We start from the raw sequence: 17050 nt of genomic DNA on the forward strand, positions 1-17050 counted from the left end.
AAAAAGATACAAAACAGGCCAATAATCACAGGAAAAAACGCTCAGTATCATTAGTAATAAAGAAACTGCAAGTAACCACAACAAAATACCAATTCACATGTACTAGAGAAGTTAAAATTTAAGACTGACAATGCTAAATGTTAATCAGAATGTGGAAAGACCAGAACTATCAAATACTGCCACTGGAAAGGCAAAATTATAACACAACTCTGAAAGGCAATTTGTTCATTTCATTCTTTTTTCTACTGTGGTCAAAAACACAAAACAAAATTTATCACCTTAAAACATTTTAAGTTAACAGTGGTATAAACTATCAGAACACTGTTTTTAACAGTTCTCTGATCTTTTATCTTGAAAACCGAAATTCTCGGTCCACTGAACAACAAATCCTGTTTGTTCTCTCCTCCCAGATCCTGGCAACCAACATTTTACTAAGAGTTTGACTACTCAAAGAGGGATCATGCAGTATTTGTCTTTGTATGATAAGCTTACTTCATTTAACACAGTATTCTCAAGGTTTATCATGTTATAGGATATATAGGATTTCCTTTTTTGTAGGGCTGAATAATATTTTATTGTATGTGTATACCACATTCTCTTTATGCATTCATCTGTTGATAGACACTTAAGGTAATTTCCAACTCTTGGCTACTGTGAATACTATAATCATGATTACACAAATATCCCTTTAAGATCCTGTTTTCAATTCTTTTGAATAGAGACCTAGACGTGGGATTGTTAGATCATACAGTAACAATTTTGAGAAGAACCTCCAAACTGTTTTCCAAAGTGTCTGCACCATTTTACATTCCATCAATAGTGCACAAAAGTTGCAATTTTTCCACATCCTTGCCAACACCTGATATTTTGTTTTTCTTCTTTTAATAGTGACCAAATGGTTGTAAGATAATTCATTTACTATTACGGTTTTGATTTGCCTTTCCATAATGATTAGGGATGTTGTGCATCTTTTCCTATCATTCTTGGCCATCTGTATAACTTCCATGGAGATATGTCATTATAGTATCTTGCACATTTTTAAATACTTTTCTTTTTCCTGTTGCTGAGTAGTATGACTTCTTTATATATGATGGATGTTAACTCCTAATCAGATACATGGCTTGCAAATATTTTCACCCATTCTATAGGGTACCTTTTCACTCTGGTGATTGCTCCTTTGCTGGGCAGCTTTTTAGTCTGATACACTCCCACTCACTATTTTTGTTATTTTTGTCTGAGCTTTTGGTATCATATCAAAGAAATCATAGTCAAATCTAAGAAGCTTTTCCCTTACATATACTTCTAGGAGTTTTGTTGTTTCAGGTCTTTAATCCATTTAGAGTTAATTTTTACATGTAGGGCAAGGTTAAGGGAACACCTTCATCCTTTAGCAAGTGGCTATCCTGTCTTCCCAATACCATTGGCTGAAGAGATTATTCTTTCCCATTTTGTAGCCCTGATACAAACCTATGCAGATTATTTGAGTACACATATGAGAACTTCTCGGTTCTCTACTCTGTTCCACTAAGTCTACATTTCTATCTTTATGCCAGCACCATACAGTTAATTACTGTAGCTTTGTAACAGGTTTTGAAATCAGGAAGGGTGAAATGCAAAGAAACATCATTGGGATTTTGGTAAGAATTGCACTGAATCTGTAAATTGTTCTGGGGAGTATGGCTGTCTTTACAATATTAGGTCACTTCATGAACACAGTATGTGTTTCCATTTATTTGTGACTTTTCGTGTGTGTGTGTGTGTGTGTGTGTGTGTGTGTGTGTGTGTGATGGGGTCTTGCTCTGTTGCCTAGGCTGGAGTACAATGGCACAATCACAGCTCACTGCAGCTTTGATCTCCTGGGCTCATATGATCTTCCCACTTCAGCCTCTGGAGTAGCTGGGACCACAAGTATGCACCACCATGCACAGATATTTTTATTCCTGATATTTTATTGCAAAGTACAATAGAGATTGCATTCCTGTGCATTAAGTAAAAATATGGCAAGGCAGGAGAACACCCTTTCAACCCACCCCTGCTGAGAGGTGACAACGTGCTAGCAGCCCTCACTCGCTCTTGACACCTCCTCAGGCCGCAGCATCTACTCTGGCCACGCTTGAGGATCCCTTCAGTCTGCCACTGCATTGTGGAAGCCCCTCTTTGGGCTGGCCGAGGCCAAAGCCGGCTCCCTCTGTTTGCGGGGAGGTGTGGAGGGAGAGGCGCGGGTGGGAACTGGGGCGGAGCCATGGTGCAGGCAGCAAGAGTTTCAAGTAGGCGCTGGCTTGGCGGGCCCCACACTGGGAGCAGCTGGCCGGCACTGCCAGCCCCAGACAATGAGGAGCTTAGCACCTGGGTCAGCAGCTGCGGAGGGTGCGCTGGGTCCCCCAGCACTGTCGGCCCACCTGGAGCTGTGCTCGAATTCTCACCCGGCCTCAGCCACCTCCCGACTGGGCAGGGCTTGGCACCTGCAGTCTGCCATGCCTGAGCCTCTGAATCCACCCCCAACCCCTCCTGGGTTCCCACACAGCCCCAGCCTCCCCAACGGTCACCACTCCCTGCTCCAGGGCGCCTGGTCCCATCAACTGCATAAGAGCTGAGGAGTGCAGGCACCGGCGCGGGACTGACGGGCAGCTCTACCGGCAGCCCTAGCACAGGATCCACTAGGCAAAGACAGCTGGGCTCCTGAGTCGGGTTGGGACTTGGAGAACTTTTATGTCTAGCTAAAAGATTGTAAATGCACCAATCAGTGCTCTGTGTTTAGCTCAAGGTTTGTAAACACACCAATCAGCACTCTCTGTCTAGCTCAAGGTTTGTAAATGCATCAATCAGTGATCTGTGTCTAGCTAATCTGGTGGGCACTTGAAGAACTTTTATGTTTAGCTAAAGGATTGTAAACACACCAATCAGCACTCTGTAGCCAACTAAAGGTTTATAAATGCACCAATCAGTACCCTGTCAAAACGGACCAATCCTTCTCTGTAAAATGGGCCAATCAGCTCTCTGTAAAATGGACCAATCACCAGGATGTGGGTGGGGTCAGATAATGGAATAAAAGCAGGCTGCCCAAACCAGCGGGGGCAACCCACTCCGGTCCCCTTCCAGGCTGGAAGCTTTGTTCTTTCGCTCTTTGCAATAAATCTTGCTGCTGCTCACTCTTTGGGTCCGCACCGCCTTTATGAGCTGTAACACTGCAAAGGTCTGCAGCTTCACTCATGAAGTCAGCGAGACTGCGAACCCACCGGAAGGAATGAACAACTCCGGACGCGCCACCTTTATGAGCTGTAACACTCACCACAAAGGTCTGCAGCCTCACTCCTGAAGCCGGCAAGACCACGAACCCACCGGGAGGGACGAACAACTCCAGATGCGCCACCTTTATGAGCTGTAACACTCACTGCAAAGGTCTGCAGCTTCACTCCTAAAGCCAGCAAGACCACAAAGCCACAAGAAGAAAGAAACTCTGGACACGTCTGCACATCTCAAGGAACAAACTCCAGACATACCATCTTTAAGAACCCTAACACTCACCATAATATATCTGCGGCTTCATTCTTGAAGTCAGTGAGACCAAGAACCCACCAATTCTGGACACACTGCCAGGAATGTCAGGCAGCCATCAGGTGATGGGTTTGGCAGTTATCACACTGCCTCTTTAAAAATAATTTGCAGCCCACACCAGGGAGAGGCAATTTCCTGATGGTCCACAGTTGTCACACTAAAGTAATCACTGGTCACAGGTACCAGGAAGTGGCAATTTCCCAAACAGATAAAAACACTTGAAATTGGTAACTAGCTTCCAATAAAATATCAGGGAATAATGAAGTGAGCTCGAGGATGAGCATTAAGAGACAAAATGACAGAGTATGACCTTCCAGTGGAATGCCCCCAGAAAAGCGAAGAAAGTCTCAGATGGGCATGTGTACAACTTCCTAAACACACTGCGTGTGCTCACTTCCCAAGTGTAAGGAGGGCACCGTGCATGCGGGGCAGCCCACCCAAAGGGAAGAATCATGGGAAGAGTGATGCAAGCCGCCAGAAGTGGACCACTACATAAAATCGTAGGATCAAGGTTAAACAGGGCACTTGACCTCCAAAGTGCCCACTTGGGTCTCTTCCAGTGTACTTTCCTTTATTTCCTGCTCTAAAGCTTTTTAATAAACTTCCACGCCTGCTCTGAAACCTACCTCAGTCTCTTTTACTGCCTTGCGCTTCTCAAATTCTTTCTTGAGGAGGCAAGAAGTGAGGTTTCTGCAGAACCCTCAGTAATTCAGCTATTTGCTGCCTCCAAGAGTTTGACATATTTTTAGAATATAGGTTAAGCCTGCTCCAAAATGTTTTTAGTATATACGTAATTACAGTTAATGCAGTTAATACATGCTCAGGAACAGAAAACTGAACACTACAAAATATATGTATAGAGAGAGAGGGGAACAAAAATAATTCCTAATCCCATGAGTGAGAGATAACCATAACATTCTGCTGAACATGCTTCCTTTTTTGGACCAGAATTAATAATATACATTATAATATCCTGATTAGTTATGTTTAGTATACAATATCCATTTTCTGTATTACTAAACAAATTTTATTACTATTTACCCTTAATTTTAACTTAAATGTTTATAAATTTTGCATGTAAGTTTCTACTGCTTAAAAAAATACTATTTTATTACATAATCCATACTCATTGCAAGTGAAATGAAATATATAAGAAAAATCACTACCTTTCTATTAACATTTCAGTCTATATCCTATGAGAATTATAGTCATTAATAAATATATTTTTCTAAAGAATGGGATATTTATCTAACATATATGCTAATTTTAGTTATCTTTTTCATGCAAAAGATATGAACAATTTTTCAAGTTCATAAAGATATACTATTATCATTTTAAATGGTTACATAGTATTCAATTGCATCAATGTGTTATTATATATTAATTAATCCCCTATTTGGGACATTTAAGTTGCTTTCATTTCTTGTTACTATAACAAATGCTGCCATGAATGGTCTTAAATATACATTATTGGAGAAGGCCAAGCAAGGTGGCCAAGTAGAGCCTTCCAGCAATCATCCTCCCCACGGGAACACCATATTAAACAACTGTCCATGCACCTTCCTAGGAACCACAAAATTAGTTGAGCAATCACAGTACCTGGTTTGAGCATAATATCAAGGAAAGTGGCATTCAAAAGGGTAGGAAAGACAGTCTTGCATTGCCTCCACCATCCCTCCCCTCAACCGCGGACAGCACAGCACAGAAAGAGAATCTGTGGGTTTGTGGGAGGAAGAGTGAAGTGAGTATAGAACTCCACTTTGAAACTGAGAACTGCTCTGTCATGGCACAGGACAGAATTCCACTAGCACCCAGGGAAGGAGCATTTACACCAGCCCTGAGGCAGACCAGAATTCTTCAGCTCAAGAGGAATAACTCGAACCCAGGTGGCTTCACTATGGGCTGACTGAAGTGACCTGGGGCACTAAATAAATGTGAGTGGCAGTCAGGCCACAAGCACTGCAGTCCTAGGGCAAGCCCTGATGCTACATACACTCTTCTCAGCAGTCAGTTGACTTGGGGTATGACCCAGTGTAACACCAGCTATGGTGGCCAATAGAGTGTCTGTGTCATCCCTCCACCACTTCCAGGCAGTGTAACTCCAGCAAAGACTCCTTCCACTTAGAGGAAGGAAAGGGAGGAATACAGAGGGCTGTGTCTTAAAACTTAGGTACCTTGGCCGGGCGCGGTGGCTCAAGCCTGTAATCCCAGCACTTTGGGAGGCCGAGACGGGCGGATCACGAGGTCAGGAGATCGAGACCATCCTGACTAATACGGTGAAACCCCGTCTCTACTAAAAAATACAAAAAACTAGCCAGGCGAGATGGCGGGCGCCTGTAGTCCCAGCTACTTGGGAGGCTGAGGCAGGAGAATGGCGTAAAAAACCCGGGGGCGGAGCTTGCAGTGAGCTGAGATCCGGCCACTGCACTCCAGCCTGGGCGACAGAGCGAGACTCCGTCTCAAAAAAAAAAAAAAAAAAAACTTAGGTACCAGCTCAGCCACAGTAAAACAAACAGGCAGATTCCTGAAACCCAAGAATATACATCTTTCATCCTGGACAGCATTTCTAGACCCACCCTTGGCCAGAAGGGAAGCTGTTGCCCTGATGAGACAGACCCAGTCCCTAGCAGAATTCACAATTTGCTGACTAAAGTGGTCCTGGGCCATGAATAAATAGCAGCAGCAGCCAGGCAGCAGTGGCCACGGGCCTTAGGCAAGCCCCAGTACTGGGCTGCTCTGCAAGGCTTGAGGTGCAACTCTCCACAGTGCCAGCTATGGTGACCATGACAGTGTCCATGTCACTGTTTCCCCAACTCCAGGCAGCATTACACAGAAAGAGACCCTTTGTAATTAAGAGAAAGAGAGGAAAGAGCATGAAAGACTTTGTCTGGTAACATAGGGAATTCTCCTTTATCTTAATAAAGTACATCATAGCAGTGTATTTAGGAGTCTCCAAGAGTCATAGTATTCCTGGGCTTAGGGATCCCACTAGCGCTGAAATAGTATAGTGACCACAGGCTTAGGTTACAACATTCAATCCCTTTTGACTTCATGAAAAGCCCTCTCAAGAAGGATGGTACAAATAAGTCCAGATTGAGAAGATTAAAATAAATAATTAAGAAGGTTGAAAATACCAAGAATATTCAATCCAAATAAGATGACCAAAGGCATGTAAATCAAATTCTCAAAGGTCAAGGATAAATAATCCTAAAAGCTGCAAAAAGAAGAAGGAGAAGAAGGAGGAGGAGGAGGAGAGGGGGGAGGGGAAGGAGAAGGAGGAAGAGGAAGAACAGCAGCAGCAGCAGCAAATAACACAAAGGAGCTCTGATACATTTGGCAGCACACATCTGAGCAGAAACCTTACAGGCCAGGAGGGAGTGGGATCATTCATACATTCAAAGTGCTGAAGGAAAAAAAATGTCTTCCAACCTAAAATACCATATCCGGCAAATTTATCTGTTAACTCTGAAGGAGAAATAAAGTCTTGGCCAGACAAACAAAAGCTAAGGGATTTCATCAATATGAGACAAGTCTTACTAGAAATCCTTAAGGGAGTTTTTCAATCTGAAAGAAAAGCATGTTAATGAGCAATGAGAAATCATCTGAAAGTATAAAAATTAATGACACTAAGTACACAGACAACTACAGAATAACACTGCAGCTGTGGTGTACAAACCACTCATATCTCTAGTAAGATGACTAAAACAAATCAACAAAAAATAACTGATAAAACAAATGTAGCAAAGCTTCAAGATACAAAACGAACATACAAAAATCAATAGTGTTTCTATTTGAACAATTTGAGAAAGAAAACAAGAAAAGTAATCCCATATAATCACAAATAAAATAAAATATCTAAGAATAAACTTAATCAAGGAAATAAAAGATGTCTACAAGGGAAACTGTAAAACACTGATAAAAGAAATTGAAGAAGACACAAAAAAATGAAAAGATGCTCCATGTTCATGGACTGGAAGAATCAATGTTGCTAAAATGTCCATACTACAAAAAGCAATCTGCAAATTCAAAGCAAACCATATCAAAATACCAATAACTTTCTTCACAGAAATAGAAAAAATAATCCCAAAATGTATTACTATATGGAACTACAAAAGACCCAGAATAGCCAAAGCAATCCTAAGCAGAAAAGAACAAAGCTGAAGACATCACATTACTTGACTTCAAATTTAACACAGATATAAACCCACACATTCACAGTAAATTCATTTTTTACAAATGTGCCAAAAATATGTATTGGGGAAAAAAGTCACTTTAATAAATGGTGCCAAGAAAACTGGATATCCATATGCAGAGGAATGAAACTAGACCCCTATCTCTCAGCATATAGAAAAACCAATTTAAAATGGATTAAAGACTTCAATCTAAGATGTGAAACTATAAAATTACTAGAAGAAAACAGTGGGGAAACAATCCATGACATTGGTCTGAGCAAAGATTTCTTATATAAGACCTCAAAAGCGTAGGGAAACCAAAGCAAAAATGTACAAATGGGATCACATCAAGCTAAAAGGCTTCTGCACAGCAAAGCGAATTATCAACAAAGGGAAGAGACAATCCATCGAACAGGAGAAAATATTTGCAAGCTACCCATTTGACAAAGAAATAATAACCGGAACACATAAGGAGCTCAAACAACTCAATAGGAAAAAAACTAATAATCCTATTAAAAATGAGCAAAAGATCTGAATAGACATTTCTCAAAAGACAACATTAAAAAATGCTCAACAGCACTTATTATCATAGAAATACAAATTAAAACTACAATGAGACACTATTTCACTCCAGTTAAAATGGCTTTTATCCAAAAGAGAGGCAATAACAAATGCTGGCAAATATGTAAAGAAATGGATAAACAAAACATGATACATACATAAAACAGAATATTATTCAGCCATAAAAAAAATGAAATATTGACTGGGGGACATTATGTTAAGTCAAATTAACCATGCACAGTAGGCTAAATATGTGGGAAACAAAACAAAGACTGAAATCATGGAGATACAGTGCCAAATAATGTTTCTTTACCAGAGGCTGGGAAGGGAAATAAAAGAACGGCTAATGGGTATAAAACACACTCAGACAGAAAGAGTAAGATCTACTATTCAGTATCCCAATAGGGTGGCTACAGTTAACAATAATTCATTGTATATTTCAAAAAAATCAAAGGAGTGGAACTGGAATGTTCCTAATGCAAAGAAGTGATAAATGCTGGATATGATGGATACCCCAATTATCCTGATTTGAACATTACACATTGTATGCTTATATCAAAATATCACATGTACCCCATAAATATGTACAACTCTCACATATTCATAATTTTTAAAAATTAAAAACTTGTTAAAATTTTTAAATATAGATTGTCACAAATTTGATTATCACTTTAGAATAACTTCTTAGGAGTTGAATTCCTAGCCAAAGAAGACTCATTTTATTATATTTTTAATTGTGCAGATATGTATATTTTCAAAGCTTTTATAGTGCCTAATGCAAAGTCTTAAAAAGTTCACAAAGGAAAAGAAGAATCAAGTTCCACAGTCTCAAGGAAAGGCTCTAGAAATACACAATTAATAACAGTTTTTGTCTGCAGGTACCACAACCTGGTCGAAGGGTAAACCTCTGCAACAACAATAATAATAAAACAATAGCAGCCAGGCATGATGGCTCACATCTGTAATCCCCAGCACTTTGGGAGGCTGAGGCAGGCGGATTGCTTGAGCTCAGGAATTCATGACTGGCCAGGGCTACATAGCAAAACCATGCTTCTACCAAAAGTACAAAAAAATTAGCTGGGTGTGGTGGTGCATGCCTGTGTCCCAGCTACTCGAGAGGCTGAAGTGGGAGGATCACTTCAGCCAGGGAGGCAGAGGCTGCAGTGAGCCAAGATTGTCACTGCACTCTAGCCTGGATGAAAGAGTGAGATCCCACGTCAAAAATAAATAAATAAAAATAAAGTAAAAAATAAAACTATGGCAAGTCTGACAATGTAAGGGAAATCGAAGAACAATCAAATAATTCTTTCTTAAGAAAGCTAGACTGAGTTAAAGGAAGACAAACGTAGAGAAGAAATACCAGATTTAAGAAAATAAATCAAAGACCTAGAAGTAGGTTGTCAAAGTATTCCCAGAACGTAGCCCATTTACAATTCTTCCTTGACCATGTGTTTATTAAGGAAAAGTATACGTCATAAAGAAAAAGAAAAATGGGCTTGTCAACTTAGTAATCACTAAGTCTTTGATATGTCTGATAGGAGAAAACCACTGAGTTAACTACTATAGACACTAGGCAACTTATAGAAACATCTAGAATACAGATCTTCTGGTTCTCATTCTACTGTTCTGTCCTCCATATTTTCCCTATTATACAATATAAAATGTGAGTTACATGTCAAGTAGTTCAAATCCCAAGTTGTATTTAAAAATCAAATAGTAGTCATTAAAAATATTCATCATCTATACATACAGGGTAGTGAAATATTCTATTTTTTTAAAGAAATAGTAGTAGTACCATAACTGTAAGACAGATAATCAACAAAATTCTTAAAGAGAATTTGGCCAACACATTCAAAATATAAGCAAATAAAAATATTGGAAACACAGAGATTACTTCAGAAACATTTCTATTTAATTTCTTTAATAAATTACTGCTTAAATACCCTATCTCCCAACTGTATTTTTCCATTTTAAAAATTATTTCTAAAACAGAGTTATAATTTTAAAAGGCACTTACCATCCATATGACATACTGATTAATATAATCAGGATCACTGAGTTGATTTATTAATGGAAGAAGAATTCCTCGTGCAAGGATTTCCTGAAGAAAAAAAAGTAAAAAACAAAAACAAATTTAATCTATTTATCAAATCAATAGCATAATATAAATATTCCAACACAATGCTGTTACTTAAGAAAAGTATGATATACGTGCAAGTAAAACTTGATAACCAACACAGTCTTATAAAAAGATGACTACGCCTCAGTTTAGATAAATGAGATAAAGTTACCTATATCAACTTGGACACATCTCCACAGTAACAACTGTGGAGTGAAATAAAGCAAGATGATACCTCTAGTATGTTAGCATTGATGTCAATTTTAAAAAGACAAAATATAAGACTAACAGTGTTTATGGATTCATTTATCTTTATTAAAACTATAAAAACAGAAAAGGAAAGGATACACACTGATTTTAGAACTGCTACCAAGGGAGGAAACAGAGCAACTATAGTACATTATCAACACTGGTTACATCTAGGTGGTTGGCAAATAAATGTCTACTGTATTCTTCTCTATGCTTCTCTGTGTTTGAATAGTTTCCTAATAAACATTTTTAAAATAACAGATATGTTAATCGACTTGACATTCTCTGAAATCTACCTTCCCATTCTTTGTAGTTGTTTATGCTCCTATGTATTAATATTCTGCCCTTCCTTTAAAAACTGACTGCAGAATCAATTATCCTGTTATATAAAACTTGATCATTCCAACAGAAATGTTTGAAATACTCATGCCCTGTATCTACAGCATTTATCACGTGACATTTTCTCTGTAATTATAAGTTTTACATTTTTCTAATAGATGGCAACTATCTAGGAACCCTCTATATGAGTGGAATTAGTCAACTTATCTATTGAATTATTTATCCTCAAAAATATTTACCTTCCTCATTCCATCTTCTCAAGGTCATTGTTTTAAACAGGGCAGGCATTTGATAAATGAATAGAAAAAAAGAAACTAAGAATTTAGTACTGATTCTATAAATACAATGATTTCACCTGGTATTACCCTTTAGTGCCAGTAATATATAAATTTATGAAACCTAATTTCTTAAGAATATTGGGGGAGATTAAATAACAATAAGCTTAACAGGATGTTTAATTTTTCTAATTAAAGGATCATTTTTTCTTCCCAGATCTCTAATTTATTTGTGCTATTTTCTCGTGTAAGTTCACAGAAGGTAGTCTTTATTTTTAGTAAGCTGTACAAGTCTCTTTTGTAAACTGTACAAGTCTCTGCCAACCATTACCCCCATGATGAATCAGTATTTCCAAAAAGCTGATTTGGAGGCGCCAGTAATTTTCTGAAATGTCTTTGGAGACACTTTACAGTCCGAAATGACAAAAAATGGCTTCTTTCAAGGTTAGTTTTAGTCTCCTACTTCTTTAAAATTGTATTTGTGTATGTAATTCCTTCCTTCAAATTATGTCTCTGGTCACATGTTCAAAGTTTAAAATGTACTTTGTTAGGAAAAAATTCACACACACACACACACACACACACACACTTTTTCCAATGTTTCTTTTCAAAAGGAGAAAAAAACACCTGGGGAAAATTTCTGATTAAATTATGTGTTTCTTATTAGTTGGTGTAATTAGTTGACTTGTACTAGAAAACTCCTAATCTGTCACATTAAAGGGTTTGGTTAGTCAAGGGCTAATCATATGACTCAAGGTCCTAGTGACAGCTCTAAATATTCCAAGCAAATAGCCACTTCCACATAATTCCTACTTTAAGATCCCCAATTTTTAGAAGACAGCACTGTTTGTCAAACATGGGGCCTAAAAGATACAAAGTCATTGGAGCCATATCTTTAAAGGAATAAAAACATAGTAATGGCAAGAAAGTAGAGGCAATTAAATAGCAATTATCTCAAATACAGTGACTTAACACAATCTATACAAAGTATCCGTACAAAGAAAATTAAAACTCTTTCATCTGTTATTTAATCTAAACAAAATATCTTCTGAGAAATCTTAGAATTACTGACAAAAGAAAACAAAGAAAGAGCTAAAGGAAAAAAACTGATTTGCTAAATGCATGGTCTGTAATTATCCTCACTCAGTTAGATTCAACCAAAAAGAAATAAAATACTGGCCTAAAAGAGAAATTTATTATTAAAAAAATGTGCTCATTAAAATCCTATTTTAAATAACCTCATGTAACAAGGCAGATTTTCATTCACGGCTCTTAGGAGTCAACTTAATCTTCAAGAAGCTGCAGTAGCACATGCACCACAGCCAGCAAGAGGGTAAATGGGTTTCCTTTTGCAATAAAACTGATTGTCTGACTGAGCATCTGCTATGTGCCAGTTATTATGTTAAGCACTAAGTATATATTTATGATAAATACAGATATTGTCTCTGTCCTCATTAGAGTTACAATTCATCTGGGAGAAAGAGGTACCAAATTAACAACCAAATTACCATCTTAAAATATGGTAAACGCTATGAAGGAAAAAAATTGGATGTTATCTATAATAACAGGGAATTATGAGGGAGATTTAGATTGGGTGGTCAGGGTGGGCATCTCTAAGGAAATGACATGAAGTGAGATGAAGAATGAATACAATTTAGCTGACAGAATAAGAGGAATCGGTTTTTTGTTTTGTTTTGTTTTGTTTTTCTGAGATGGAGTCTTGCTCTGTCGCCCAGGCTGGAGTCCAGTGGCGTGATCTCAGCTCACTGCAAGCTCCGCCTCCCAGATTCACGCCATTCTCCTGCCTCAGCCTCCCAAGCAGCTGGGACTACAGGTGCCTGCCACCATGCCTGGCTAATTTTTTGTATTTTTAGTAGAGACGAGATTTCACCGTGTTAGCCAGGATGGTCTAGATCTCTTGACCTCGTGATCCGCCCACCTCAGCCTCCCAAAGTGCTGGGATTACAGGCTTGAGCCACCGCGCCTGGCCGAAGAATCATTCTTAACAGAGGAAAAAAAGGACATTAGAGAGGCAGGGAGAAAAATGGCACTTTTGGGGGAAAATGCCAGTGTGGCTGGAGTATAGTGACCACTAACAAAGACCATCCTTGACCAAACTTAGGCTCCTCTGAATCCTCCACCCATTTACGCCCTAACCTTTGAGTTTCCATGTCTGTTCATCTTTTCATTGCAGTTTTAGCAAGAATTCTATCAAGTGGGTTTAGACAGACCTTCCTCACCCTAAATTCCTCAGTCCCCACCCTTTGTGTCTGAACATCCCAGCCCGCTCTCAACAAGAATCCTATTAAGTCTGTTTACCCATAATTCCCACTTACACCTGATGTTTCCTTTTAGTAATTTTCCATCCACTGATCCCCGGCCTGCTCCTTGGCTATAAATCCCAACTTGTTCTTGTTGTATTCAGAATTGAGATCAATTCTATACCGAGGTCACTTTTCTCCTACTGCAACAGTTGCTAGATAAGGTCTGTTTTTTCCTACACTTTACTGTCCAGCTCTGGTTTTCCTTGACATTGCTTGGCATGAAGGCTAGAGAGGTAAATAAGGCCACACTACATGCGAACCTGTAAGCCTCTTGGAGGACTTGAGATCTGAAAAATTTACTAGACGATCATACCACTTACTAGGATGGAGAGAAGACTAAAAGGCAGACAAAGAATAAGACTTCCACTTTGGACATTTAAGTTTTAAAAAGCTGTGAGTCACTCTAGTGGTTACTTCAAGAGGGCAGCTCAGAGTTGCCCAGAGCTCAGAAGGTAAATATGAAATAAAGCTATAAATTTCAAACTCATTAGCATTTGAAAGGTGTTTAAAGCCACAGTAATGGATGAGCAAGAAAAAGTCCTGGGACTTAAGATCTTGAATATTCAAAACTTAAGCAGAAGAGAAGTTAAGGAGTATAAACATGACTAAAAAGGAAAACAAAGGTGACTAAAAATGAGACCAGTGACATGAAAGAAAAGAGAAAACAGAGTTTCAAAAAGGAAAAGATGGCAAGACATGTGAAATAATGCTGAGATTCCACATAACAGTAGCTGGCTGGAGTATTATGGAAACAGATTATTATGCCAAATGGATACTCTGCATGAACAAGTGCTATACCTGATTAGTACTATCTTCCTTCAGTGGCAGATATGAATCTAGTGATAGACATCCAGGTACTTGTCACCCTTGATAAAGACCAGCCCAAATAATTGGCCTTAACAATATATAATAAGGCTCCTCCCATCAACACTAAGCACTTTCTATTACTTCATGTAAGTACCATTAACATACCTGAGAAGTACACTGAACTCAAGCTAGGTAGATGTTAGGAAATTGTATGGTATTGCTTATAAACAATACCATACAAGCATAAAAGCAGGAATTGTTACCTATTTTGTTGCAGATACAGATATCTATATCTATGATCTCTTCAGTCTGTCTAAAGAGTAAAGAGATCATAAGCTTCTGTTTTTAGGAAAATTCAAAACTTTCATGTTACCCATTCAACCAGGACATGATCTTATGTAGCTAGCATTTCTACATCATTACCAGCAGCCAAAGCCAAATGTTATTCCTTTAAATTTACACACAGAGCTTTACTCTGAAGGTTTATACTCAGGGAATAAAGAGTCCAAGACTACTATTCTCATCTGACATTAATTTTCCAATTACAAAAAAACATAATCTTAACTGCACAGTTTTTAAAGTTTCTGTCCAAAAATGTTATTTTTATCTAACCTGATTTAGATAACACTAGGGTATAAGAAAATTTAAAACAAACTTTTGTCATAACCAAAAACCAAAGCACCTATCAGCCAGAGACTCCTGGGGGACTGGGGGGAGGTTTCCATGAACCTCAAGTTCCCCCAGAAGCTTGGGTTTCAGGTGACCCTTTCAACACCATTTTCATAATAATGCTAAGACATTATTTAACTTTTCACTCTTGTTCTTTCATGTACTCACAGTGACCTTTACAAAAGTTATGTAATGCTATGGTGCTCTATCTATGTATCAGGTAAGGAAATACATGCTTGTATATTTTCATGTTTTAAAAATTTCTTAGTTTTCACTTATAATATGTAAATATTTTAAAGAAAACCCACATAAACAAAAGCTCTTTAGAGTTTTCAATAATTTTTAAGAGTGTAACAGGGTCTTAAGACCAAAAATTTTGAAAACTGCTGCTCTACGTTTTTTTACAGGTATGATTTGGTATGAGTTTAAGCTTACCCTGACAAAGTATCGCATGATCTTGTTCTGGAAATCTCCAGGAGGTAGCAATAAATATAATAAGACCTCACACAAATCCCTTAGGAATCCTAAAAATAGAAAAAGTAGCTATCATAACATTAGAAAATGTAAAGTCTACACTTACTCTTGATATATAAGGTACATAAAAAAGGTAGAAATAAGCAGTTCTCTGCTTAAAATGGCTTATTATTTTAGTAATTAGTACACATCAGTATTCATTAAAAATTCCTTCATTATTCTTCAAGTAGTAACTATTCATTAATCAACTTAACTGTTTTTTAATTTTGCTGTTTTAACCAGTTGTTTGAATCATAAAAAATTTCATTACAAGTCATTTTTCCCAAAATAGTTTTAGATGGACCAGGTACTTTGTAATTCTACCACACATTAATTAGCTTTCCATACTTAAAAGTTATTCACACATTTTAAAATATAGCTATAATTCTTCTTTCAAGGAAAAACCTCCACCATCTCAGCAGGCTATAACAAAGGAAAAAAAGAGTATGCTCGTCTATTCTGCTGATTTAAGAGAGCTCAACTTACATAAAACTATTGCACATCAGTATATCTATGAGTTACATTCTAAGTTACTATAATACAAATTGACCCTTGAACAAAGAGTTTGAATTGCTCAGGCCCACTTTTATGTGGACTTTTTTCAGTAAATATATTAGAAAATTTTTTAGAGATTTGTGACAATTTAAAAAATGCAGAGATGAACCACATAGCCTAGAAATATCAAAAAAATTAAGAAAAAGGTATGCTATGAATGCATAAAATATGTGCAGATACTACTCTGTGTGTTAATCAATTTTTTACATTATTGGTAAGGGTTATGGTTAACAGTGGGCTGTTAGTATTTAAGTTTTTGGGGGACAAAAGTTATGCACAGAATTCTGACTGCACAGGGGGTCAGTACCCCCAACCCTCTCACTGTTCAAGTGTTAACTATATTTCTTAACAGTGCTAATAAACTGGCCATTAAAAGCTGAATTATACAATAAAAACAAAAAGAAAAGGGAAAACAAGAAAGGAAGAACAAAGGAAATAAATAAAAATATTTAAAACATTTTCAAAATCTAAGAAAACAATTTCCACAACTAGAAGGGCTTTTCTATAGTTGTTCCTGTGCTGACACTTCCTGGGAATATAATTGCGTAAGTGATCCTCTTAATTTAAAACTGTGCCAATTAACAAAGACTTAATACGTGCAAAACTGGGAAAAGATAACGTCCTCAGCTAAAACTTGTCTAGTGTAAACTCCTACAAATAAAAGACAAGCCTGCTGAAATCTATAAATTTTATTTGAAATCACTATATTCATTCCCTTAGGAAATATTTTATGGTAACAGGCATACTTCTGAAGCAAAAATAATAAATTCAAGAGGAAGAGAAATCACTACAGATAAAAAAAATTCAATTATAAAATATTGGCTGGGCACGGTGGCTCAAGCCTGTAATCCCAGCACTTTGGGAGGCCGAGACGGGCGGATCACGAGGTCAGGAGATCGAGACCATCCTGGC

At 37.8% G+C, this 17050-nt stretch overlaps 1 protein-coding gene across 2 annotated transcripts in view; it reads right to left on the reverse strand.

The window, feature by feature from the left end:
* The window catches only part of SNX13 (sorting nexin 13), a 150682-nt gene that overhangs the window by 67799 nt on the left and 65833 nt on the right, over positions 1–17050 (reverse strand). For both annotated transcript variants that reach the window (XM_011944147.1, XM_011944146.1), the window contains 2 exons: positions 15506–15594; positions 10306–10389 (listed from right to left, as the gene is read on the reverse strand). In XM_011944147.1, the coding sequence (XP_011799537.1) occupies positions 10306–10389; positions 15506–15594 (173 nt within the window). The remainder of the gene's footprint in view (positions 1–10305; positions 10390–15505; positions 15595–17050) is intronic.

Source organism: Colobus angolensis, unplaced genomic scaffold (assembly GCF_000951035.1).
Source record: "Colobus angolensis palliatus isolate OR3802 unplaced genomic scaffold, Cang.pa_1.0 Scaffold229, whole genome shotgun sequence".
In the NCBI taxonomy this organism is placed as follows: Eukaryota; Metazoa; Chordata; class Mammalia; order Primates; family Cercopithecidae; genus Colobus; species Colobus angolensis.